At 42.5% G+C, this 27,026-nt stretch overlaps 1 protein-coding gene across 3 annotated transcripts in view; it reads left to right on the forward strand.

The window, feature by feature from the left end:
- The window catches only part of Adamts18 (ADAM metallopeptidase with thrombospondin type 1 motif 18), a 153,520-nt gene that overhangs the window by 97,755 nt on the left and 28,739 nt on the right, over positions 1-27,026 (forward strand). For all 3 annotated transcript variants that reach the window (XR_009594536.1, XM_060391926.1, XM_021632110.2), the window contains 4 exons: positions 2,889-3,061; positions 7,405-7,535; positions 8,819-8,942; positions 9,514-9,758. Coding sequence is in view for 2 of the 3 variants with exons in the window: in XM_060391926.1 (XP_060247909.1) it covers positions 2,889-3,061; positions 7,405-7,535; positions 8,819-8,942; positions 9,514-9,758 (673 nt within the window). In the remaining variant the exon portion in view is untranslated. The remainder of the gene's footprint in view (positions 1-2,888; positions 3,062-7,404; positions 7,536-8,818; positions 8,943-9,513; positions 9,759-27,026) is intronic.

Below are 27,026 nucleotides of genomic sequence, written 5' to 3' on the forward strand. Positions count from 1 at the left end.
TATCAAAATTAGCAGAGTCCTCTAAAGGCACACCCGTTTCTGGAAAACACCACACACACACGCACGCGCACGCACACACACATATACATACACACGTACACTCATACACACATACACACACACATACATACACACACACACACACACATACATACATACATACATACACAGTGTATTATAACCTCTGTCTTCCATTCCTACCCATCACTGCATAAGCCAGGCTTGGTGCCACACACCTGGAATCGCATCACTGGGGAGGTAGATCCAGAAAGATCTGCAATTCAAGTTTATCCTTGGCTATGTGGCAAGTTTGAGGCCAGCCTGAGATACCTGAGCCCTTATCTGAGAAAGAGACAGACGGCGGGGTGTGTGTGTGTGTGTGTGTGTGATAATGACTATAGGAGAATGTAAATGAGAATGTAGAGGGAATCTTGCTATGTACATGGATGTCCATATCACATTAACAGCATCCCCCCAGTGATTCTCATAGGCAGGACCAACTAATACCACAAGCATCTGTGGTCACGTTGACTGGTGCAAAAAACAAATGGAGTTCTGCTCTATGATGCAATGTTGTATGCTGAGACTTTGCTTTCTGCCTCTATTTTTGACCCTAATCAAAGAGAACTTACCACTCCACAGGACGTTATGGTCAAGTTTTCTGTTCCCTCATCCAAACCCTCCTCAGGCTAACACCATAGTAATCGAGGCGTGGCAGTACAGGCCCTCAACCCCATCATTCAGAAGGCCTAAGTGGGAAGATTCTGGGTTCAAACCCAGCTTGTACCAACATCTGTGACTCAGGCTTGGATGGACAGAATAAAAAGCTGCAGGAGAATGTGCTTGAGTTGGAACATTTGATAGGAAACCTGAAAACCTTGGCAGTCATTGCTTCGACCACTCCGACTTTATCCCATAATGAAAAATGAAATCTGAGCACTCCGACTATAGAGAGCAGAGTGTGGCTTGTAATTTGAGAGAATGGGCTGTTTAAAATGCTTACAGGTCAACTCATCTATAAAAGTCTCAAGAACATTAAGCCAGTTTCTGAAGCTGCATGAAATTAAATGCGCAGCTGCCTCACTGCTAAAGACCGGCGCCCTAACCACTCTGCTTACTAGCTCCTTCTCCCAGTCCCCATGTGGCTTGCCAATGACTGTCTCCTGCTCAGATAAATACAGTCCTAGGGGACAAGAAAGAGAGTCTGGGACAGAGTCCAAAGATCTGAGGTTCAGGTCTGTCCCCCTGAGCTGTGAAACCTTCACTGACATGCTGCCTGCGCTCCCTCCTTCACAGCATCTGTCTGAAGACTAGAAAGCAGTGTGAACTGGGGGCCTTCTCTAAACTGCAGCTGTGTAGGTTGGAAAGGGTACACACTGGGAGGGTCATTAGCCTTATTAATCTGGGCCGTCCAAATGCAGCCTGCGTTTAAAATTTCAGAAAGCCTTAGGCTGGGACTTTGCCTTCGCATACCTTGGGGCTGTGATAACACAACCTTGAAGGTTTGCTCGAAGCCTAGCAAATGCTCATGTGAAGTGCCATGCGGCTGCGTGTTCAACCATTTGCTCCAGAATGTTTTGAAAAGCCATAAAAATCTCACTCTGGCCATGAGACTTTCTCTGTGTGTCTGTGAAATTCATCCACGGGCTCTCAGGAGGATTTGCTAGAAGACGCTGTGGTATGGAATCCAGCGGTATTCTATAGCATGCCTGTCCTCATGGGGACAGAGAATTTTAAGCATATCAATGTTTTAACCCCGAGTCTCCTTTCAGGTTACCTGCTGGTAGTAGATTTTATACGAAATGGTTCACAGTTGAGTTTTAGCTCTGGAGAAAAGCTGTGGGTAGGGGGAGCAAAAGGAGGTGCCTTGGCTGAGTCGGATCGCTGAGCCGTTAGTTCTCAGTACACAGAAGAAGGCTGGGTGAAGGGTACTATTTTATACTGCAGATATCCCTTTTCTTCGTGTTTCCTCCTGTCTTTTGCCCATCTGAATTTGCCCACTACACTGTTAACAGTTTATTATTGAGATTATAATTATGTACACTCGCACGCACCAGATTCCAAGCTCTGGGAGTCACTTCCCGACTTCCCTTTGTGTTTGACAGGAAAGCAGCAGACTACCAAAGTTAAAAAAGTGACTATGCTGGTGACAAGGAGGCTGTGCCTTCCCTCAGAGTAGAGAACCAATTGGAATTAAACACCCCAGTTTAGGGAAATTAGCAGAGTGTTAGCTCTAGGCTGGCAGGCCTGGAGAACATGGCACATGAGGTATTCCTGTATTCCTTCTTGCATGTATGGTACCATGATCTTCCTGGAGCCAAGTGCAGGGGAGGTACAGGAATATCTTTGGGACATAATGAGATGAAGGTAGGGAACCAGAAGACGTAGGGTGGATTGGCTCATGAAGATTTAATACCGGTGAACAAAGGTGTGTCTATGCGGCGCAGATCCCTGTTGCAGAGAACAGCTGGCTGTTCACAGAACCCCTGACACATGAAGTATCAAGAACACTTTTGTCATCAGTTATTAAAGAAAGTTCTAGAATATAAAAATGATACCAGAGATTGGAAATGAAGTTGATTTTATGTGCCATTTACAATGACACCGAGCAGCGGCTGCCTTTGAGTATGATGAAAATGATACTGCGATTTTGAGGCCACATTGTGTCTGTGAAAACAAAAAGAGCCCCGTGGTTTATTAATTGTGTTGTCTACGTGGCAATAGGAAGGAACAAGGCAAATTTCAGGGCATATGTTTCTAAATGTGTAACAAACTAGATATAACTGCCCACAGCGTAACGATGCTCCTCTCAATTGTCCCTTCTTGCATTATTGCACGTGGAAGAGAGCAAAGTGTTTAGTGCTAAAATTCTTGAATTCTGTCTTTAGGCCTCAGTATGGTGGCAAGTTCTGCCCAGGATCTGGCCGTATCTACAAACTGTGCAATATCGATCCTTGTCATGAGAACAGCTTGGACTTCCGTGCCCAGCAGTGTGCCGAATATAACAACAAGCCCTTCCGGGGATGGCTGTACCGGTGGAGACCGTACACAAAAGTCGAAGGTAACTCACTCACTCCAGGGTCTCTCTGCAGATAACATGTACATTCACAACACAGAGAAAAGATCTCTGCTCGTGTAAAAGAATTTCCACTTTTATTTTTTTATTTTTTTATTCCCAAGACTTGTCCATGGGAATAAAACTTTCGTAGGTGTTGTTTATTTTTGCAACCTTTCTTTTCCTCCTTCTCCTCCCCAGAAGACACCTCTTGTCTCTGAGTGAAAGGATCTGTGTGTTTGGAATAGACTTGTATTTCTAAATGTACCGTTGACAGCTTGGTGATTTTTGTCCCCCAAGGACATTAATTGAAATGGGTATGAGTTGTCCAGACTGAAAATTCATGAAACCATATATGCCCCACAGAAACAGCATATTTAGCAAGGGACATGTTAGATGATTACAAGTATAAGAAGATTGTTTTTTTTTTTTTCTGTAAAAAGGATGTATGTCTACACACACACAGTGAATAAAAATTATGCAGAGTTCTTCATATTTATTATAACTTTAAGTTACAGTTTGGATTTGACTTTTTAAATAACTATAGAGAGAGACACAGGGGAAGAAGCATTTTGAAGCAATGGATCATTCTTTAGCTCAAACTAACCTGGAATTTACTATGCATCCCAGGTAGGACCATGTAGCCCAGATTGACCTTGAAATCTTGGCAATCCCCCTGCCTCAGTCCCTCAAGTGTTAGGATTATATATGTGAGCCACCATGCCTAGACGCATTTGACTTTTGAAATTAATTCGTTTTGTTTTTGTTGTTGGCTAAATAACAAAACATTTGTTTCAGTTGCCATGTAAGCGTTGGTATACTATTACCTTGCCAGGTAAGCTGTCACCGGTCTGGCTGTTTCTTGGCACTTTTTGTATTGTTCTTCCTTGTCCATCAGAATTTATCCTTATTTTCCTGAGAAAGGATTTGTGGGACTCTTGGTTGCATACTTGCAGAAGAGGACAAGTGTAACATTTTGACAGTTGATGGGCTGCCCTTGTTTTAAAAAAATAAACCTGTGCTGACCATTGCCATTAGGAGAGCTACTGTAATTAGAGAACAATAGTGGACAGACTCACTTGACATTAAGAACGGGGGAGCACAGCTTTAAACAATATCAGTCTGGCTGGTCCAGGAGTGCTGACTCTTCACTTGGGACCCTCTGTCAAGAACATTTTGAAAGCTGTGTGGTCAGAGGAAATAATGGGAGGCCTGTGGATGTTTACTGAGAGAGAGAGAGAGAGAGAGAGAGAATCTAAGTTTTAAAACATTGAAATTGAGGTGTTTTAGATTTACTGGAACCTGTTTCAAAGAGCATATCAGTGTGAGGGCTCAGAATTCCCTAGAATCTCAGCCTCTCAGAAACCCAGCCAACACATTCCTTCATAATTTTTATTCTCTGAAGCTTCTGTCCTGCTTTATTCTTGACTTAGCATGAGTTAACTTTTACATTTTTCTTTTTATCATATGTATGAATAGTTTACCTGCATGGATGTCTGTGTTCAGATCCCTTGGAACTGGAGTTACAGACAACTGTGAGCCCCCATGTGGATGCTGAGAACTGAGTTGTCCTTCGAACTTACTGCCCTTAATCACTGAGCTAGCTTTCCAGTTTCAAGCTCACCTCATTCATTCACTCATTCATTCATTCATGTATTATCTTCATAAGAATTTAGGGTCCACAGGGACCAACGCTTGGCACATCTTCAACATGCTTTGTGTCCACAGCATCCAGGAAGGCTACTCAGTCTATAGTTAAAGACTAGTTTGGAGGATTTGTTGTTGACTTTTTCTTTTCAATCACACTGTGTATCATTCTGTAGCCAAGACTAACCTGGAATTCTCAATCATCCCACTTTAGCCTCCTGAGCCCTGGGATGACAGATGTGTTACCATCCCTGGCTTTAATAGCTATCACTTTAGGAATAATGAATGAAGGGACACATGGTCCCTGTGTAAGTGGTAAGTTCTCTATCCCTACAGGCATTCAACACAGCAGGCTCCAGCAGATCAGCAGATGGGATAGGCCAAGGGGCTCTATTTGGAGCATCCAAAAGTGCATCTTCTCTTGCATGCACGCTCCTGCAACCCCGTGCTTCTCATACGTCATTCTTTCTCTAAGACTCTGCGTCCTTCTCTTTGCTGTCCTTCTGTCCTTTGGCTTCTTGGGTACCCCCTGGCCTTCACATGTGACTCATTTCATTATATACAGCACTAATGTATTCTGTTCTGTGTTGGAATGCAAAGGGGAAGCTAGAGAAGTCTGTAGCTGGAAAAACGCTTTGGGTTTGCGTGCAGCCTCACTATTGCATTTCAGACTTTGGTAACAAGGAACTACACCATTTTAGTCACTCCCTCTGAGAATTTGCAGCTTCGGGATCTCATGTTTCTGCGGAGTGAGCTAGCATAGTCAAGGCTTCTGTTCTCACCTTCCTCTCCATATGACACTTAGAACCCGAGGAAACTGACCACCATTGGAAACTCTGGCGCATCCCTTCCATTTAAGAACAGGAGAAGGCCAAGTTGGAGGGCACACACCTGTAATTTCATCACTCAGGAAAATGGGTTGAAATCCAGATCCCATCCCATCCTCCAGATGGGTCAGGTCAGGAACTCAAGAAGAAACCACAGAAGAACAATTTTTACTGATTCTCTCTAGTTCATGTTCAGCTAGCTTTGTTATATTTCCCAGACCTACCTGTCTAGTGAATGGTGCTGCCCACAGTGGGTGGATGACTTCCATATCAGTAATCAATCAAGACAGTCTCTGGAAGACATGACTATGGGCCATCATGATCTGAGCAACTCCTAAGTTGAGGCTTGTCTTTCCAGGTGACTCGAGGTTGTGTTAATTTTATGCAAATAAATAAGCAACACAAATGGCATGGGTCAAAAGCCAGCTCGGGCTGCACAGTAGGACTGTCTCCAAATCAAAGCAAAACCAAAAGAACAGGCGAAGGTTCTGCTATATATCTCTGCTTTAGCAGTGAACTTCTATCTTCTTTACTTTGTTTTTAAAAGGCAAGTATATGCCTGGAAATCTGTACCAGAATAAAAAAAGCAAAGCAAACAAATAAGCCAAAAAAACAAACCAAACCAAACCAAAACAAAACAAGCTTTTGTTGGCATTTTTTAATTCCTGGGACACACACACACACATACCACATTATCTAACTCAAACTCGTTAATCTCATTTATAGAAATTAGAAGGTATTAAAGTTGTTCTTTGAAAAATGAAAACATTGTAGTTGAGAGAAAAGCATTTCATCCACCCACGCATCTACATATTTTGACCACAGTAATTTATTTTGTCTCACATTGAAGTTTTCGTTTTGCTTTCTATCGAAGGGTTTTTGTGAAACAGGACTGTTTGTGGACTGTTTACACATCTGTATGAAACTGTTGTTAGGGATATCGCTCAGTGTCGCCTATGGAAGGTCCCATGTGAGAAACGTCATCTGGAGCTGCTGGCCAAGGTCAGCTGTCTCTATCACAGGAATTGGCTTGCTCGTTCCTTCCAGATAACAAGAGCTCACTAACTAACTACACTTTTTTCCTTTTTCCTATGATACAAGAAATTTCCCAGAGGCTTAATGGTCAAGTATAAAGTACTTTTTTAGCCTTTAGAATTAGCTTATTTGCTTCTGCTAATCATGCCATTTTAATTTGGTATCTTTCATAAACATTGTTGACCACATGCTTTTGTTTTCCAAGTGTTTCAATCTTAACCTTTTTAGAGGGTGTAAAAGTATCGACGGGGATCTAGTCCCAAAGTAAATCATCAGACCATCACAGGCTCTGTTTGTAAAAATTAAAATGTTATTAGGACGCAAAGGTACCCCTTCATCTGTCTACTGTCATTCATTAACTGCAGGGACCACAAAGTCTGGAATATTTACAGTCCAGGGAGGCTGGCTGCACAACCTAGCAATCCTGTAGGTGATGATGATTCAGAAAGATTATGAATGCAAAGTCTGAGGTATCAAGCCAGGCATGGTGACATGCCTTTCCTCTCAGTACTTGGAAGGCTGAGGTAGGATGAGGACTGTGAATTACAGGCCAGCCAGGGCTGCAGAGTGAGACTCTCTCTCAAATGAAATAAAATACAGCCCATAATTCTTGGATATCAAAATTTAATTGGCTTTGTATGGGCTCTGAGATGGGTTTTGTCCTTTGAAACATATATACGTGTGGTCTGTGCACACACACAGATATGCTCACATGCAAAACGATATAGAATGTTGTCTATTTTGCTCACAATAGCTTTCCAATAGCTCTGTCTGGTGGCCATACTGTTTTGTATAAAATCTAGTCTTCACCACGTCCCCACTTCACCTCTCTGCCTCTAGAGGAAGATCGATGTAAACTGTACTGCAAAGCTGAGAACTTTGAGTTTTTTTTCGCCATGTCCGGCAAGGTGAAAGATGGGACGCCTTGTTCCCCACACAGAAACGATGTCTGCATCGATGGAATTTGTGAGGTAAGTGGATATTTTTGCCCCAGTGTGCAGTCAGGCTTGTCTCCTTCTGTGCCACGGAAATGGTTGAAAGAGTCCCTACAGCACACATAAGGGAGATAGACAAAGCGCCCAGCTGAGCTGTGCATCTTTGAGGCCCTATCTTAACTTTTTCACAAGACCTCTGCATTTTTGTCTACTTCCCAGCATAGAGAATTGTGTGGAGGTCGCAGCCACTATTGCATTGCTATAAAAATTAAAGACAGAAGCCAGACACGGTAGTGAACACTTGTAATCCCGGCACTCAGGGAGGCAGAGGCAGGTGGATCTCTGTGAGTTCGAGGACAGCCTGGTCTACAGAGTAAGTCCGGGACAGCCAGGGCTACACAGAGAAACCCTGTCTTGAAAAACCAAAACAAACACAAAAAAAATAAAGATGGAAATGATCATGGTGCCCTAGTACCTGCTTAGTAAGCATGTTCACCATGTATTAGAGCTTTAGAGGTGCAACGGAACAGAGCTCTTTTCTGTTCTCTCTGGGGTCTCACTTTCCCTTGCATTTAAAATTTCTTGTGAGCATTTCATCCTTTTCCAGGGTGTGTGTGGACATGTGTGCCTGTGCCTATTTGTATGCATATAGGTAGCGTTTCATGTGTGTGTGTATGTGTTTGTGCATATATGTGCTCGTGCATGGGTACACTCCTGTTCATGTTTGTGTGTGTGCACATATATGTATGTGCATGCGAGGAGTCTAAGTGTATACTGCTTGGCATTTTTTTTTCCATTCAGACAGTTGGCCTGGAAGTCTGGTACTAGCCCAGGACTCTATAGTTTCACAGAGGTGGGGTCTAAGCCTTAGATCAAGTATGCCACTGGATCGACTATGCATTTGCTTGCAGAGGAAGGGTCACTTTTCTTACGGGGAAGAAGGCCACCAGTAGATTGCCCACGCTGCAGTGGTTGAGCCCACGCCTGTGTGCATATGATTGTCACTCATTAGAATTAGTGGGTTAAAAAAAATAATAATATACAAAGGAAAGAAACCATGAAGTTGGGAGCAAGATGTATGGGGGCCTTCCAGGAGACTTGGAGGCAGAGGGGGATATAGATGATTAAAATACATTATATGCATGAATTAAATATTTTGAAGAATAAGTAAAATATCCTTTACAAAGAATACCAGAGGAAATCTTTGAACCCCGGTCTGACTTAAGCTCCTGGCTTTCACTGGCCCCCACTTCTGTTAGCCTCCACCACTGGCTTTGCTCATCTTTGGTTTCCTCCCTGCTCTTCTTCGTTCCTCACAGCCAGTGGGATGTGACCACGAGCTTGGCTCTAAGGCAGTTTCAGATGCATGTGGTGTTTGCAAAGGCGACAATTCGACGTGCAAGTTTTACAAAGGCCTGTACCTCAGTCAGCACAAAGCGAACGGTAAGAGCTGCCGCTGTTCCCTCGACAGCACGCACAGTGCCACACCCCCTCTCACAGTGCCATACTTCTGCCTCTGAATGCGGAGCGGACTGGGCTCAGCGTAGTTTACCTGACACTCGTGGTAGCTTTTGTCACGTGGCAAGGTTCTTAGGATCTGTGGGTGAGTAGCCTCATCTATGCATTGTACCTCAGAAGCATTTTGAATAGAGCTGCAAAAATGGCTCACCAGGAAAAGGTGCTTGCCACCAAGCTTCACATGAGTTCCGGCCCTAGAACCCAAGGTGGAGGGGGAGAACTGACTCTTAAAAGTCATCCTCTGACCTTCTCATGCATCTGTGGCACATAGGTACCCATTAATGTGTGTGTGTGTGTGTATGTGTGAAAGAGAGAGAGAGAGAGAGAGAATCTCAAAAACAGAAAATGAAATGATTGACCATTTTACTCCATAAAATACAAGTAAAGAGTCTCAAAGCCTCCATCAAAATGGACACTATACATCCTTGGGCATTTCTAGTTCCCATCCTCCAATCTACAGTGTTAAACTCTGGCATATTCTTCTCTGTCCATTTAGAGTATTACCCTGTGGTCACCATCCCAGCTGGGGCCAGAAGCATTGAAATCCAGGAGTTGCAGCTTTCTTCCAGTTATCTTGCTGTCCGAAGCCTCAATCAAAAGTATTACCTCACAGGGGGCTGGAGCATTGACTGGCCTGGGCACTTCACCTTCGCGGGGACCACATTTGAATACCAGCGTTCCTTTAACCGCCCGGAACGCCTGTATGCACCAGGACCCACAAACGAGACGCTGGTCTTTGAAGTAAGCTTGATCCTAATGGTAGTGCCCGCTGTGGCATTGACAGCAACAGCTACAACTTGAGCAAACTCAGGGGACTCCCTGCTCCACTCATTTCCTAACAGGAAACCTTTCAGTGCAAGGAGGGAAGGGCAGTTAGCAACTCCTTTTTGAGGAACTAGAGACAGAAGTCTGATGGGCTTCCAAAAGGTTTTCATGTTTCAATAGCAGTCCTCTTCTACTGCACTTTCCTGGGAGTACCCAGAGACTCAAAGGTAATACTCATTAGATGATTTTATGTTGTGTCTGCCATTTGAAGAGGCCATTGTAGCTATTCCCAGCATCCATCCGCTGGCCCAGGAGGAGGAGTTTTCATAGAGAAAATGCTGACTTTAGTGTCAGCAGTGGGTTAGCCATAATTTTGTAGGTTGTAGTTTCCCTAGAGATTAAGAAAGAAAGAAAAATATATGAACGAGCAATGGAAGCGATAAACGCAGCCAGCATTTCTCCAAATAAGTATGCAAGACTGTCATGGTATGCACATTTCCTTGATTCCTCTGGGTCTGCTCTCTTCCCATTTGCAAAATGGGACTGATGGTCTGCTCCGGCAGGACGGTGGTTTATTTTGGTGTGTGTGTAAGTGACAATGTCTACTACTGAACAAACAGCAACATAATCAGCTATTCTTGTTAGTTATTTAGCAGGGTTTTTTTTTTTTTGTTTTGTTTTGCTTTGTTTTGTTTTGTTTTTACCTACACATTTACGGTAGAAAGCTTCCTGCTATTCCAGTTTCTGTTACTATTGCAAAATACCTAAGGTAATTGACTTATACAGAAGAAAGGTTTGTTTTGACTTTGAAATTTGGAAGTTTCAGGCTGTGCTGTGTTGGCCCTGTTGCTTTTGCTGTGTGCAAGGACTCATCAGGAGTAATTTGTGGGAAAATGCCAGGAAGTAAAAGAGAAAGAAGAGGGGTCAGAGTCAGAAAATCCTAAAGAGGATTCTTCTCCCCCAATGATTTAACATCTTCTGACTACAGCTGACCATTTAAAAGCTTTGTACATAGACATGCACACGCACACACACATGCACACATGTGAACACACGTAACCCACTCAGTAGTGTTATGGGCTAGGGACCTAACACATGGCACCTTCCATCTTTGACTTGACAGAAAGGGACTCAAGCATGAAGGATAGTTAAAAGCTTCCATAACCCACAAAGCTAGGAGAGGCAGGGGCAAGCTGGCGTCCACACCTTCTCCACCCAGAAACAGGGCCTCTTTGCCACGGCCCACTTCCATTGCTCATCTCTGCCCAAACAAAGGGAGCAGGTCATCGAGAGAGCTGCTCCTAGTACCCCTGTTGTGAAGGTTGCCGTGGGCTCTGTCTCCCTGTGGTTAGGCACGGTGACAGGCATTGGTTTCTCTTTTAGCTTTTGGGGAGGGATATGCATTGTGGGGGTGTGGTGTGGTTATCTGCCCATGACACACAGGGGAGCGCACATGAGGCATCCAGAGGTCAAGCTCAGGTGTCATAGATGTGGCAGGACTAAGATCAGAACTCGGGTCTTTCTAACTCTGCTGCACACCCAACACCCAAGATGCCAGAAAGGCCAAGCCACTCACGCACTAAGGTCCTCTTAAAGCAAGTCTGCTCCAGTCGACCTAGAAGGTGCAGAAGCTCTGGAGAGGTGGGGAGCTATGGGGACAGGGAGTTGAGCTGCTCAGGGACAGTTGCTATCCAAATTATTTTAAAAATATTTGTGTTGGTGCTGAGAACTTGAGCTGGGGCCTTGCATATGCCAGGCATGTACTTTACCTGTGTGCCTCAGCCACAGCCTCTTGTCCCCACATGAACCCACAGGATCATTGGAAAATAATGTTCTCAACAGACACAAACTGGTGGCAACTAGAAGGCCACTATGAAAGCTGAATATTGAGGCTGGTGCCAAGAGCTTGTCTGGTGGTTTTTGCTGAAGACTCGGTATTTCCTTCTCACTCCCTAGTGCGTATTTAAGCTATTTGCATTTGCGGTGTCTTTGGCATGCAGAGGAAACGTCTCTGCACTTGCTCCTACAGGCTTCAGAATACTGTGTCCCCCTTCCTCTTGGGGTGCTTTGGCCAAATGTGTGATTGACAAAGCTGTTTCCAGAGGCGCATTCTTGCTCTGTGCAAACTGAAGCTGTCCATTCCTCTTCCTCATCCCTGGCTCAGCCGGACAATGTCATGCTCCTGCAATGTGGGCGGTGACGGTGTACAGCTCCTGATGGTTCTGTGGTGAAAGCAGTGAAAAGGGATTTCTCTTGCCCCGTGTGGGAGTTTGGATGCTATGTGTGGTGGAGTTACTCTGGGTGAATTTATGTGACATTTTGATGCTTCCCTAATGGATTCCTAGATTTGACAGAACTGGAGAAGGCTGACCAGTGAAAGTGCCCACCATGTTAAACAGCTATTAAGTTCACACTCTGGGTGCTACTTGGTTCCCCACTGGACTGGAGACTGGATACAGGTATATAGTTGGAGATAAAATAGTAAAAAAGAAAGAAACCAGCATACGAGAAAAGAAGCCCAATATACTAGAAAGCGTAGGTCCTTGTTGTACTAACATATCAATGAAGACAGATTTTTGGCAAACTCCCTGAAGAAGAAAATAGAGGCTGCCTCTGGATTTAGGGGTTAGTAGAGAAGAACCGTCTAATACAAGTGTAGGACCAGCCTAGTGAAGTGTATGGGGACTTCAAGACAGGAAATAGTTCGGGGTGAACCTCATGCTTCAGACTGAGAAGTTGCCCTGGGGTAGGGGTGGGATTGGCAAAGCTGCAGAGCACAGGTGACGTTAGCATCGATGGTGAGGAGTATGGAATTCGTGCTAAGTCAGCGTCCAGTTCTTACTGACGTGGGTGTGTTAAAAACTCACTCCAGCAGCCGTGTGGAAATATGATTTGAGGGACACTATACAAACTGAAAGACAAAGGAAATGGATTCATCTTTATTTCCAGGCAAGAACTGCTAAAAACTGAAACTGGGGTGTGAGAGTGAAGGAAGTGAACCTGCTTGTTATAGAAATTTAGATAGAAAGTGGGAAGGAAGGTTATAGAGATACATGGGATATGGACTTTGAGGGAGAAGACAGTATTGAGAATGAGCCCTAGCTTCCTTCTTGAGCCTTTGGTGGGTGCTTTTACTACTACAGCTCTCTAGATGATGCCTTGAGGTGCAGGTAGGGATGGAGAGTGCTTACATTTTAGCCTCCTGCTATTAAGATGCACCTTCAGCATCGGAGCAGCTATGAACATTAAAATACTCAAAGCAGTATGGGAACGAATGCCTATCAGGCCATGAAAACCCCCTGAAGTGATACCTTAACATAGATAACAAACTCTAGGGTGGAGGTCCCAGCTTCCTCAGACGGGCTGCCTCTTGGAAATAGCCAAATTATTGCCTTATCAAGAAACACTACATCTCACAAAGGCACTGCAGTGACACCACCGATGAGCTGGCACAAAAGGTGTGTGTACACCGAGACCTTGACTCAGAGCTGTCACAGGGTCTTGTATATAAATGCTCTCCTGTTGCTACCCTGGAGTTCTGCCGTGCACTTTTGCTCTGAACTTGCCCAGACAAAAAAAAATTAGAGATTTCCTTAGTGACAATGGGGATGCTATCCTAGCTGTTCTTCCTCTGACTGCTCCGAGTTGGTGTGTTCTCTTGTGGATTTTAAGATACCTAAAATCTGTGCATGAATCCCATACTCAGAATCACTCCACATTCATTTTGGAGTAGAGTATCTTTCCCAAATATTCCCTTGGTCCGTGCAGGCAACGGGAGAATACTGCTTGTCACGTACGTGTCAGTTCCACAGTTTTAATATCGCACTCTCTGTTTAGATTTCAGAATCATAGCATTTCCTGCAGTGAAATTCAGGTCTGTTTATCCTGGGGACCTTTTGAACAATGACAGTATAGAATAAAAGTTCACCCTCCACATGTCCTAGTCTCATTTCTGTTACTGTGATAAAACACGGTGACAAAAGCAATTTGGTGAGGGGTGGGGGTGGGGTGAAGAAGGGTTTATTTGGCTTGATTCCATGATGACATAGTCAATCCTTCAATGCCAAGAAGTCAAGGCATGAACTGAAGTCAGTTGGTCACATCACATTCCAGAGCAGAGAGAGAATAAAGTAAAGAATAAAATTAAGAACAAAGCATCCCATTGCCTCTACTCTCCAAACAGTCTTGGACTCAGAATGGTGCTGCCTATATTGGGTTGGATCTTCTCACATCAATGAACTCAATTAAGAAAAATCTGTTTTCTTCTTCTGATGCCCATCCTCTTTGCCTTTCAGGATGGGGATTGACCATTTTAGTTAGGGTCCTCTCTCTTGCTTAGTTTCTTTAGATGCACAGATTTTAGTGGGCTTGTCCTATATTATATGTCTATATGAGTGAGTATATACCACGTGTGTCTTTTTGCTTCTGGGACAACTCACTCAGGATGATCCTTTCCAGGTCCCACCATTTACCTGCAGATTTCATGATTTCCTTATTTTTCATTGCTGAGCAATATTCCATTGTATAGATGTACCACAATTTCTGCATCCATTCTTCAGTTGAGGGCATCTGGGTTGTTTCCAGCTTCTGGCTATTACAAATAAAGCTGCTACAAACATGGTTGAGCAAATGTCCTTTTTGTGTACTTGAGCCTCTTTTGTATATATGCCCAGGAGTGGTATGGCTGGATCTTGGGGAAGCACTATTCCTAGTTGTCTGAGAAAGCGCCAGATTGATTTCCAGAGTGGTTGTACAAGTTTACATTCCCACCAGCAGTGGAGAAGGGTTCCCCTTTCTCCACAACCTCTCCAGCATGTGTTGTCACTTGAGTTTTTGATCTTGGCCATTCTCATGGGTGTAAGGTGAAATCTCAGGGTCGTTTTGATTTGCATTTCCCTAATGGCTAATGAGGTTGAGCATTTCTTTAAGTGCTTCTCTGCCATTCGATATTCTTCTACAGAGAATTTTCTGTTTAGACATCAGAAGAAGAAGAAAACAGGAAACAACCTAGGAACCTGCTACAGAGGGCCTCTGAAAGCCAGAAGAAGAAAGCAGGAAACAAATTAGGAACCTACCACAGAGGGCCTCTGAAAGCCTCTGCCCTACAGACTATCAAAGGAGAGCCTCTGAAAGCCTCTGCCCTACAGACTATCAAAGGAGGGCCTCTGAAAGCCTCTGCCCTACAGACTATCAAAGGAGATGCTGAGCCTGATGGGCAACTGTTGGGCAGAGTGAATGGAATTTTATGTAAGAAGTGGGAAATAGTAAGAGGACAGGGTCTCCACAAGGAGAGCAACAGAACAAGAAAATTTGAACACAGGGAACTTCCTAGAGACTCATACTCCAACCAAGGACTATCCATGAAGATAACCTAGAACTCCTGCACAGATGTAGCCCATGGCAGTTCAGTGTCCAAGTGGGTTACATAGTGATGGGAAGAGGTACTGCCTCTGACATAATCTGATTGGCCTGCTCTTTGATCACCTCCCTCTGGGGGGGAGCAGCCTTACCAGGCCACAGTAGAAGACAATGCAGCCACTTTTGATGTGAACTGATAGACTAAGATCAGAAAGGAGAGGAGAACCTCCCCTATCAGTGGACTTGGGGAGTGGCATGCATGCAGAAAGGGGAGGGAGGGTGGGATCAGGAGGGGAGGAGGGAGGGGCTTATGGGGGGATACAAAATGAATAAAGTGTAATTAATTAAAAAAAAAGAAAAAAAAGAAAAGAAAAAAGAAAAATCTGTCATAAAGATGCCCATGGGAAAACCTGATCTAGACAGGCCCGTGGTGAGACTCTATTCCCAGGTAATTCCAGATTGTGTCAGTTGACCATCAGTGCTAACCATCAACCCACAGGACATATGCAGTGTGACACCTTAAACTTTTACTTGTGGAGCTAGGAAGGCAGTTGACCAACATTAATCGTCTACAACTCAAGATCTGAACATTAGGAGTGCAGGCTTGACTTGCTAGTGTAGCTGGGGGAAACTTTCTTACTTTCTCTATCCACGTCTGTGGAAAGGGGAAATCATGGCTGCTGTTGCAGCTCTTTGTAAGAATTATTTGAGATGAGTTTGGGGTCCACATCACTGCGTTTCTCCTTTGCATGCATGGCACATGTATTTTAAAAAGCTAACCCTAAACCTCAGGCCACAGTGAGCAAACTGGTGGCGAGGGGCCAGCTCCATTTCCCAGATCACAGAGCAATAAAGCATAATGGAACAATGCCTTAATATCATGTGAATTCTTGTAAAAATGTGGATTTAAAAATATGTTTTTAGAGACTTCTGGCATTAGTGAATATTTGAGTTTGGAAGGTTGGCCATAGAACTTGGTCATGAGTTGGCCTCCTGTCACCTCATACACTAGGGATCTTGTTTTACCTGAGAAAATTTTAAGCAACCCTAGATACTTAGGTATATAAAATAGACATGCTAGCCACACATTTACAGATGATAATTTAGTATTTTATTTTAAAATAACTATTTGCTACGTAAATACTTTTACCATTTGTTAAAGATGAAAACAAACTTGTATGCTGTCATAGTTTGGTTTTTTAAATTTATATTTTTATTTATTACAATTTATTCACTTTGTATACCAGCTGTAGCCCCCTCCCTCACCCCCTCCCATTCCTGCCCTCCCTCACTTTTCTCCTATGCCCCTCCCTCAGTCCACTGATACAAGTGGTCCTCTTCCCCTTTCATCTTACTCTAGCATATCAGGTCTCATCAGGACTGGCTGCATTGTCTTCTTCTGTGGGCTGGTAAGGCTACAGCCCATCTCAGGGGGAGGTGATCAAAGAGCAGGCCACTGAGCATGTCAGAGATAGTCCCTGTTCCCCTTACTAGGTTACTCACTTGGAGACTGAGCTGCCATGGGCTACATCTGTGCAGGGGTTCTAGGTTATCTCCATGCATGGTCCTTGGTTGGAACATCAGTCTCAGAAAAGACCCCTGTGCCCAGATTTTTTGGTTCTGTTGCTCTTCTCGTAGAGCTCCTGCCCCCTCCAGGTCTTTCATCCCCCTCCCCATTCATAAGATTCCCTGCACTCTGCCCAAAATTTGGCTGAGTCTCAGATTCTGCTTCAATACCTTGCTGGGTAGAGTCTTTCAGAGGCCCTCTGTGGTAGGCTCCTGTCCTGTTCCCTGTTTTTGTTTTTTTTTTCCCTCTTCCAATGTCTATCCCATTTGCCTTTCTAAATGAGGACTGAGCATCTTACCCAGGGTCCTCCTTCTTGCTTAGCTTCTTTAGGTGTACAGATTTTAGTAAGATTATCCTATATTATGTATCTAATATCCGCTTATTAGTGAGTATATACCCTGTGTATCTCTATGCTCCTGGGATACCTCACTCAATATGATCTTTTCTAGTTCCTACCATCTGCCTGCAAATTTCATGATTTCCTTGTTTTTAATTGCTGAGTAGTATTCCATTATGTAAATGTACTACAGTTTCTATATCCATTTCTCAGTTGAGGGACATCTGGGTTGTTTCCAGATTCTGGCTATTACCAATAAAGCTGCTACAAATATGGTTGAGCAAATGTCCTTGTTGTATAGTTGAGCACATTTTGGTTATATGCCTAGGAGTGGTATAGCTGGATCTTGAGGAAGCACTATTCCTAATTATCTGAGAAAGCACCAGACTGGTTTCCAAAGTGGTTGTACAAGTTTACATTCCCTAATAGATTTAGTGTATCTGGTTTTATGTTGAGGTCTTTGATCCACTTGGATTTTAGTTTTGTGCAGGGTGATAAATATGGATCTATTTGCATTTTTCTACATGTAGACACCCAGTTGGATCAGCACCATTTGTTGAAGATGCTGTCTTTTTTTTTTTTTTTTTTCCATTGTATGGTTTTGGCTTCTTTGTCAAATATCAAGTATCCATAGGCGTGTATGTGTTTATTTCTGGGTCTTCTAATCGATTCCATTAATCCACCATTCTGTTTCTAGACAGGTACCATGCAGTTTTTGTTAATATTGCTCTGTAGTATAGCCTGAGATCAGGGATGGAGATACTTCCAGAGGATCTATTGTTGTAAAGGATCATTTTGGCAATTCTGGGTTGTTTGTTTTTCCATATGAAATTGAGAATTGTTCTTTCAAGGTCTGTAAAGAATTCTGTTGGTATTTTGATGGGAAATGCATTGGATCTGTAGATTGCCTTTGGCAGGATGGCCATCTAGAAAAGATCATCCTGAGTGAGGTATCCCAGAAGCAGAAAGACACACACGGTGTATACTCATTTGTAAGTGGATACTAGACATATAATATAGGATAAACCTACAAAAATCTGTACACCTACAGAAATGAAGCAAGAAGGAGGACCCTGGGTAAGATGATCAATCCTCAATCAGAAATACAAGCAGGATGGATATTGGAAGAAGGAGAAAACGGGAAAGAGGACAGGAGCCTACCACAGAGGACCTCTGTAAGACTCTACCCAGCAGTGTATCATAGCAGATGCTAAGACTCATAACCAAACTTTGGGCAGAGTGCAGGGAATCTTATGAAAGAAAGGGGAGATAGTAAGACTGGAGAGGATAGGAGCTCTACAAGGAGAGCGACAGAACAAAAATATATGGGCACAGGGGTCTTTTCTGAGACTGATACTCCAACCAAGGACCATTCATAGAGATAACCTAGAACCCCTGCTCAGATGTAGCCCATGGCAGCTCAGTTTCCAAGTGGGTAACCTAGTAATGGGAACAGGGACTGTCCCTGACATGAACTCAGTGGCTAGCTCTTTGACTACCTCCTCTTGAGAGGGGAGCAGCCTTGTCAGGCCACAGAGGAGGACAATGCAACCAGTCCTGATGAGGGTGAGATGGAAGGGGAGGAGGACCTCTCCTATCAGTGAACTTGGAGAGGGGCTTGGGAGGAAATGAGGGAGAAAGGGTGAGATTGGGAGGAAATGAGGGAATGAGGGCTACAGCTGGGATACAAAGTGAATAACTGTAATTAATAAAAAAAATTAAAAATTAAAAAAAAAAAGTTTACATTCCCACCAGCAATGGAGGAGGGCTCCCCTTTCTCCACATCCTCTCCAGCATGTGTTGTCACTTGAGGTTTTGATCTTAGCCATTCTGATAGGTGTAAGTTGGAATCTCAAGGTCATTTTGATTTTAATTTCCCTGATATACATTGGGCATTTCTTTAAATGTTTCTCTGCCATTCAATATTCCTCTATTGAGAATTCTCTGCTTAGCTCTGTAACCCATTTTTTAATTGGATCACTTGGTTTGTTGCTGTTTAACCTCTTGAGTTCTCTATGTATTCTGGATATTAGCCCTCTGTCAGATATAGGGTTGGTGAAGATCCTTTTCCAGTCTGTAGGCTGTTGTTTTGTTCTGATGATAGTGTCCTTTGCTTTACAAAAACTGTTCAGTTTCATGAGGTCCTATTTATTGATTGTTGATCTTAGAGCCTGTGTTGGTGTTCTGTTCAGGAAGTTGTCTCCTGTGCCAAGGAGTTCTAGGGTCTTCCCCACTTTTTCTTCTAACAGATTTAGTGTGTGTCTGGTTCTATGTTGAAGTCTTTGATCCACTTGGACTTGAGCTTTGTGATAAGTATGGATCTATTTGCATTTTTCTACATGTAGACATCCAGTTAGACCAACACCATTTGTTCAAGATGCTATCTTTTTTCCATTGTATGGTTTCAACATCTTAGTCAAAAATCAGGTGTTCATAAGTGTGTGAGTTTATTTCTGGGTCTTCAGTTCAATTCCATTGATCTACCTTTCTGTTTCTATGCCAATTACTGTTACACTATAGTATAGCTTAAGATCAAGAATGGAGATACCTCCAGAAAAATCTTTTATTGTAGAGAATTGTTTTAGCTATTCTGAGTTTCTTGTTATTCCATGAAAAGCTAAGAATTTTTCTTTCAAGGTCTGTAAAGAATTATGTTGCATTGAATCTGTAGATTGCATTTTGGTAAGATGGCCATTTTTACTATGTTAATCCTGCTAAGCCATGAGCATAGGAGATCTTTCCATCTTTTGATCTTTTCCTATTTCTTTCTTCAGAAACTTAAAGTTTTTTTTTTTTTCATACAGTTCTTTGACTAGCTTGGTTTAGAGTTACGCCAAGGTATTTTATGTCCTTTGAGTTAGGTTTTTACCCACTTTAGTTGGCATACCTCAATTGAGAAATTGCCTCCATCAGATCATAAGCTAAGCAAGTCTGCGGTGCGTCTTCTTGATCAAGGATTAATATGAGAGGGCACAGCCTGCTGTGGATAGTACCATTCCTAAGGAGGTGGTCTTGTCCTGGATTGTATAAGAAAGGTAGCTGAGCACACCAGAGGGAACAAGCTGGCATCCAACGTTCCTTTATGATTTCTGCTTCAGTTTTTGCTTTGATTTTCTTTGATGATAGGTTATAACCTGCAAAATAAAATAATCCTTTTCCTCCGCAAGTTGCTCCAATCTTGGGGTTTATCACAGCAACAGAGAGCAAACTAAGACATATACTCATGAAATAGATATCCTTAACTTTTTCATTCTTCACAAAGATTATTAATTTTTTGAAAACTTAATATAATGCATTTTGATTGTATTCACTCCTACTCCTCCCCTTAACTCCTTCCAGATCAACCCTACCTACCACCCTCCCAATTTAGGGTTCTTTCTTTTTAAATAACCCATTGAGTCAGATTTGTGCTGTGCCTATATTATAATTTAATTTATCTTAAAAATTTTTGATGTTATAATTTAATTTCAATATTTCTCCTTTTTCTTTCTTCCCTCAGAACCCTCCCTCATACTCCCTCACTCTCTTTCAACTTCTTGGCCTCTTTTTCCACTAATTGTCATTGCATGCATTTATATTCCTAAGCATAAGCAAATTCAGTGTATATAATGCTACTAAGCAAATGTTTTCAGAACTGTTAGGCACTGGATGACTTGTTGGTATATTCTCCCTGGGGAAGATGCCCTCTCCCATTTCCACCTTTCAGTTGCCTGTACAGATCTTTATGTAGGGTTGAGGCCTCATGAGCTTTTCTCCATCTGCCTTGGCATGCCCATTGGTGTCATCCTTGATAGGTTCACATTTGAGCAGTCATGTTGGTGAGAATGTATGGGTGGAGCTTCTGATGTTTCTAGGAGACAGCTCACAGCAAGCTCCCTGGTCCCCTGCTCTTACACTCTTTCCACCCACTCTTCCACAATGTTTCCTCAGCCTTTGGTGCAGTAGTGTTTTATAGATATGTCCATTGGGACTGGACTTCATGATATTACATTTTGATTGGCTCTGATTTTCTATAATGGCCTCTGTGTATTGCAAATTGAAGTTTTCTTGATGCAGGATGAAGACTATTTATCTGTGGGTGTAAAGACAAATGTTTATGGATTGCCACATAGAGATTATACTGGTTTAGTAAATTAGTGACAATAGATTCTCCTCCAATAATCATGAGTTCATATAAGGTATTATATTTTGGTGGAATATTTGGTAGTTACAAAGCCTAGAAGATCTCCAACATTGTCCAGAGAGTTGATGGATATTTTGATTTTATAATCATCAAGGCTGAGGACACTGTTTCACATAGCATATAGTATAGAATTTCAGATGTGTAACTAGTGCAGTTTAGAAACTGCTCAAAACTGGCCTAATCACAAGCTAAAGCCTGTATAAGGTATAGTAACTTGAACTTGAGGCTTCTCTGGTTGCTCCAGAAGGCCATTGATTTATCACTAAGCAAATTTTCACAAGCAAACATGACTTAAAACAAAAGAAAATGAAGAAACCAAGTTAAATGGGTCTTAGGGCTTCTTCCATAGGCAGCCAAGATCTAGGATGAGTCATCCCTGATGAAAAAAAGGCCTTTTTACTACTTCAAGACTTCCAAACAATTTTTTTCTGAATTTCATTTCCCTCTGCAGTTTAGTTCATAAACACAAAACTGTCCCAGTTTTTCACAGTTCTGTTTGTAATCAAAGCTTCACTCTTGAACAGAGCTGCTCATCAGAAAAGCCACAACAGAGAAATAAGACAAGAAATGGCAGGTGGTGAGAGTGGAGTGATTGTGTTAAGCCTTCCTTTCCTCTGTAAGGCCTGAACACCCCATGATATGCGCTGATCAAATTAAGAAGACTTTTGATGCACAGTTGCTAAACATTACACCAGGCTCAAATGAGCCTATTGTGCTCTGTGTGACCTCACCACAGCTCCAGAGCTCATTCAGTTCTATGACTTAACCCTAACAAAATCAACCCACCATTTGCCTCCTTCAGTGGGCATAAAGTTTTAACCAGTATTTGAATAGTATTTTCTAAGGTTTATTTTTATGTAGACTAATGTCTTCTCCGCGTGTATGTCTGTGTACCATGAGCGTGCCTGATGCCTGTGGAGGCCAGAAGAGGGCATAAGATACCCTGAAACTGAAGTTACAGATGGTTGTGAGCCATTCTGTGGGTGCTAAGAATCAAACCCATGCCTTTGTCAAGAGTGCTCTTGACAGCAGAGACATCTCTACAATCCTCCAAAAGTAATTTTCAAGAGGTGAGGATAGAGTTCCCTGAAACTGATCAGATTCATCCATTTGTATGTGCCTGAACACAGATGGCTCCATAAACAGTAACAGCCACCTATCAGGAGAATGTTGACTAGAGCAGATATAAAGAAAGATATAAACATTTGCTGTATGTTCAGTTGAATATGTGACATGTTCTTTAAGGTATTTTTAAGTGTGTGTGTGTGTGTGTGTGTGTGTGTATGTGTGTGTTTGGAAGCATGCATACCACAATGCATGTGTGGAGGTCAGACCCAGCTTTTAGGAGCCAGGTCCCTCCTTCCACCGTGTGGGTTCTGAGGCTTGAACTTGGGTTCCTAGGTTTGGTGGCAAGTGGCTTCACCCATTGAGGATCACACCTACCCTGTAATAAGGTTTAGTACACACAAAGAAAATACAAATTACAGTAATATTTGCAGCTCTACTGCATTATAGTGTCACCATCATGAAGTAAAATTACATTTTCTTGGCTGTTTATTTCCACAGCCTTACCTTATGATCCTATTATGCAGCTGCATTTAATGAGGCTTAATGTAATGGGCTAGAAATATAACCTGACAGACCAACTGCCTCCATGGAAACTTCCATAACCAATAGACATGCCTTAATTTTTAAAGCAGGTACAGATTCCTTGTATCTTCATGAGTATAAATGTAAGTCTGATAAGCTAATATATTTCTTTGATCTTTTTTAAGAATCTGGGTTATTTGTTTTTGTTCTAAATTTGTTTTAAATTTCTGGTTAGTTTTTATCTGTTTGTTTTTTAAAGAGTTATTGATGTATGTATTTTATGTATCTGAATGCTCTGTCCGAAGCTATGCATGCATGCCAGAAGAGGGCATCAGATCCCATTATAAATGACTATAAGCCACCATGTAGGTGCTGGGAATTGAACTCAGAACCTCTGGAAGGATAGCCAGTGCTCTTCACCCCTGAGCCATCTCTCTAGCTCCAAACTTCTGGTTAGTTTTAATCACATTTAATTCTTTCAAAAATTGGTGGCCTAAGATTATTTTTTTTAACTTAAAGTTATATTAAGTCATCAGCTACAGTGGCACATGCCTGCAGTCACAGCACTCAGAGAGGCAGAGGAAGGCAGATCGCTGAGAGTTTGAGGCCAGCCTGGTCCACAAAGCAAGTCCAGGACAGCCAAGGTTACACAGAGAAACCCTGTATCGAAAGACAACAACAACAACACTTAAGTCAGGCTGAGGAGATGGCTCAGTGGGAAAATCGTTTGTTGTAAGGACACGAATCTCAGTTCATCTGAACCTCCATGAAGTTGAGTACCTGTAACCCCAGGGCTCTACAGTCAGATGGAGGCAGAGATAGAAGTATGCCTGGAAGTTCGTAGACCAGCCACCTTCCTATATACAAGGGAACACAAGAGACTGTCTCAAACAAGGCTGAAGGCAAGGACTAACACCATGATTATCCTCTGATTTCCACATGTCCATCATGGCTTGAGCATAACTGTACCCACACAAACGCACAGCACACAGACAGACAGACAGACAGACAGACAGACAAATGATGGTAAGTAATAAATTATATTTCCCTAAAATAGACTTTATCTTAATGTCAAAGTGATCCATGCCATTATTCTTTAAAGGAAGTTAAATAAAGTTCACTTTCCTTTCCATACAATGATGAGTTGAACCAAAATGAAAACGTTGGGAGCCAAAAATATGTTCACTCCAATATAAAAATGTTGAATATGTTTTACAATCCTGTGGGATGCTGAAATCAGAATGTGGGAACACACCAAAAAAAGAAAAATGCTGTTCTGTCCACAGAAAGAAGTCTATGACCAAAACCCCTCTTCTGGACACTCATATCCTTGTCTGTTTCTCAGTTCTTGTTACAGCATAAAATTCAGCAGAAAGGAGTTTGCCAGACAGACACTCAAAGGCAGCTCTGTGAGTCTGATGGCCCTTATTCTTTCTCACTCATGTGTATTACATCATAGCCTGCTGAGATCCTAGCAATGTCCCATCTTCAACCACCTGGGGATGCATTGGTTCCCAGGACTATCATCAAAGTGGCTTGTTCCCGCTTTATTCCGTCTTGATGTCTGATTTTAAAAACATTAAGCTGTTGTCACCTATTCATTACCCAGGTCTATCTTAAATACTGTAGATGCACCAGGGATTTAAATGTGTATTATATTGCTCAACCTTTATGATCTCAAGTCTCTTAAAATATTTTATTTATTCTGTGACAGTTGCTAACATATGTATGCTGTATCTTGATCCTATCCCCGACCCCAAATGCTCCCTTCCACTCCCACTGGACTTCACATCGAAAACATGTCTCTTCCTCCAACCTCGATGTCCTTTGTTTTTGAATCATAACCCACTGTGGATTGAAAAGTAATACTTTCATTAATTCTTTGAAAAATCCCATACATTTCTATAATACAATTTTATCATATGTACCCATCATTATATTATAATCCCTCCAACTGTCCCAGTGCCTCCATCCTATCTTCATCACAACTTCACATCTTGCTGTTTTCTGTTATTAATGCCTGCTTGAGTCCAACTGGTACTGTCGTATATACACCAATATGGACCATCCACTAGGATGTGGGTGACCTGCCACTGTCCTCATACTGAAAGCTGAGTGACACTCTCAGCAACTATCAAATCTAAAAAAAGTTTAAGGAACAGATCTTTGGTGCCTGGATCCTCTCGCTTTGGACATGGGCAAGACAGAAACTAGCCATAGAAGTATTTGGTCTTTATGGTTCCTGTGTGACATTAAATGAATCACTTAGATTTCCTGGGTCCCAGTTTGTGCAGGATGTTCTTTCAATACCTGAAACCTTATCACATGATGACTTATTTCTCTCTGTAACTTTCCACCACTGACATAGGATCTAGAACATTCTATAATGCAAGGAAAAAAATGTAAAGTCTGGCGCAAATGCCTTCATGGGATAAAGCTTGCGGGGTTTTCGTTTTTTGCTTTTGAGTTTAAGATTATAATTGGATTATAACATTTATCCCTCCCCTTTCCTCCCTCCAGAAGACCCTCCCTCCATTTAGACCCATTCACCCTTCTTCACTCTCCTTCAAACTCTGCGGCATAGGTTATGATCATGATATTTGATTATCTCTTAGGACCAGCCTTAGAACCATACAGAGTAAAGTTAACTAACAGTGGATAACATTTTAATTCATGCACTTCTTTTTTTAAAAAAAATTTACATGTGCAAGTATGTGCATGTATGTTTAGCTGCCTGAGAAGGCCGGAAGAGGGTATCAGATCCTCTAGAGCTGGAGTTACAGGTTACAGGGAGTGACCGACATGGGTGATAGGATAGAATGCCAATCTTCCTTGTAGCTCTGGCTGGCTTGAAATGTACAACGTAGAACAGTCTGGCCTCAACTCATAGGAACCCATCTACCTCTGCCCCAGAGTGCTGAGGTTAAAGGCAAGCACCACGAAGCCCAGATGGCCAACAGCCACTCCTAAGCACTGAGCCATCGCTCAACCCCAGTCATACACTTCGGTTCCTAAAATGCTCTTGAGAATTCATGTGCTTGTCTTCCCCACTGTGAGTGTGAGTGATTTACATATAAGATACTGTTGACCAATGAGGACATAGAAGGCTCACTGCGGGAAATGAGGGAAATGAGGGAAATGATTTTGCATCCCCAGCATGGTGGGTTCACCAGAACTTTCCACATATCTCTGTGCATTTTATAGTAGTATGAGGAGTAATACGACCCCAGGAAAAATTGACTGCTGTCAGTTAACCCTGAGAAATAAGTACATGGTCTGACACCAAATAAAAATACCTTCTGCTTCTGGTTATTTTTATGTGTCAGAATTTTACAGGATGTCTTCATAGGCAACTCAGAGTTTAAACTCAATGGGAAACAGACTTTCACTTCATCACAAAGTCACGAGCCAGTCCCGTTTTGAAATTGGGAATCTGTTACCCACTCCCTCTCTCTGCATCCTTGGTGCTATCTGAATGCACCATTTACAACAGGTGGATGTCACTCCCTCACAGATCTCCTCAGCGGACAAGAGACATTCCTGAGGCCGATGCTGGTTTTATACCACTGTCTCAAGCCATCCGTAATTTTAGGCATTATTTAAAGCCATCTATCACATTCCTGCTTTGACATGCAGACTCAGACACTTACAAAGAGCTTACATTTCTGCATTGCTCAGAGCAAAGGCCAGTCATGTACGCACACAGCCCTAGCCCCCGAAGAAATCAATAAAGACTTGGCAGTGGTCTGCTTTCTGAGATCACAACAGATACAGTTTTTATGAAACCAGACAGTTTCCATCTATTTCAACTCATTCTCTGTGGCGTAAGTCTGGCAGAAAGACTGAAAAATCTCTCATTAAACTTACGAACTTGTTGGTTATCTGGAAGACTTAAAGTGAGCTTATGTTTCAATAGGGCTGAGGGTATTGTGTGTGGTTGATTGTGTGATATGATTGGCTTTGCCTGTCTTAATTCTGCGTCGCCGCATACTTTAGTGTATGTGACTGGGGATATAAGAGTCATATATTAAAGTGATAGAAATAAAAAATAATTGGTAACCAGGATTAAACTTTATACATAGCTTCTTTGGGGGAAAAAAATCCCATCCAAAGTAGATGGATGCAATGCGCTGAGCTTTGTTGTTGTTGTTATTGTAATTTGACAATGTATATACCCACCACCTCATTACCTTCCCTAATCCCCTCCTA

Source organism: Meriones unguiculatus, chromosome 10, assembly GCF_030254825.1.
Source record: "Meriones unguiculatus strain TT.TT164.6M chromosome 10, Bangor_MerUng_6.1, whole genome shotgun sequence".
NCBI lineage: Eukaryota > Metazoa > Chordata > Mammalia > Rodentia > Muridae > Meriones > Meriones unguiculatus.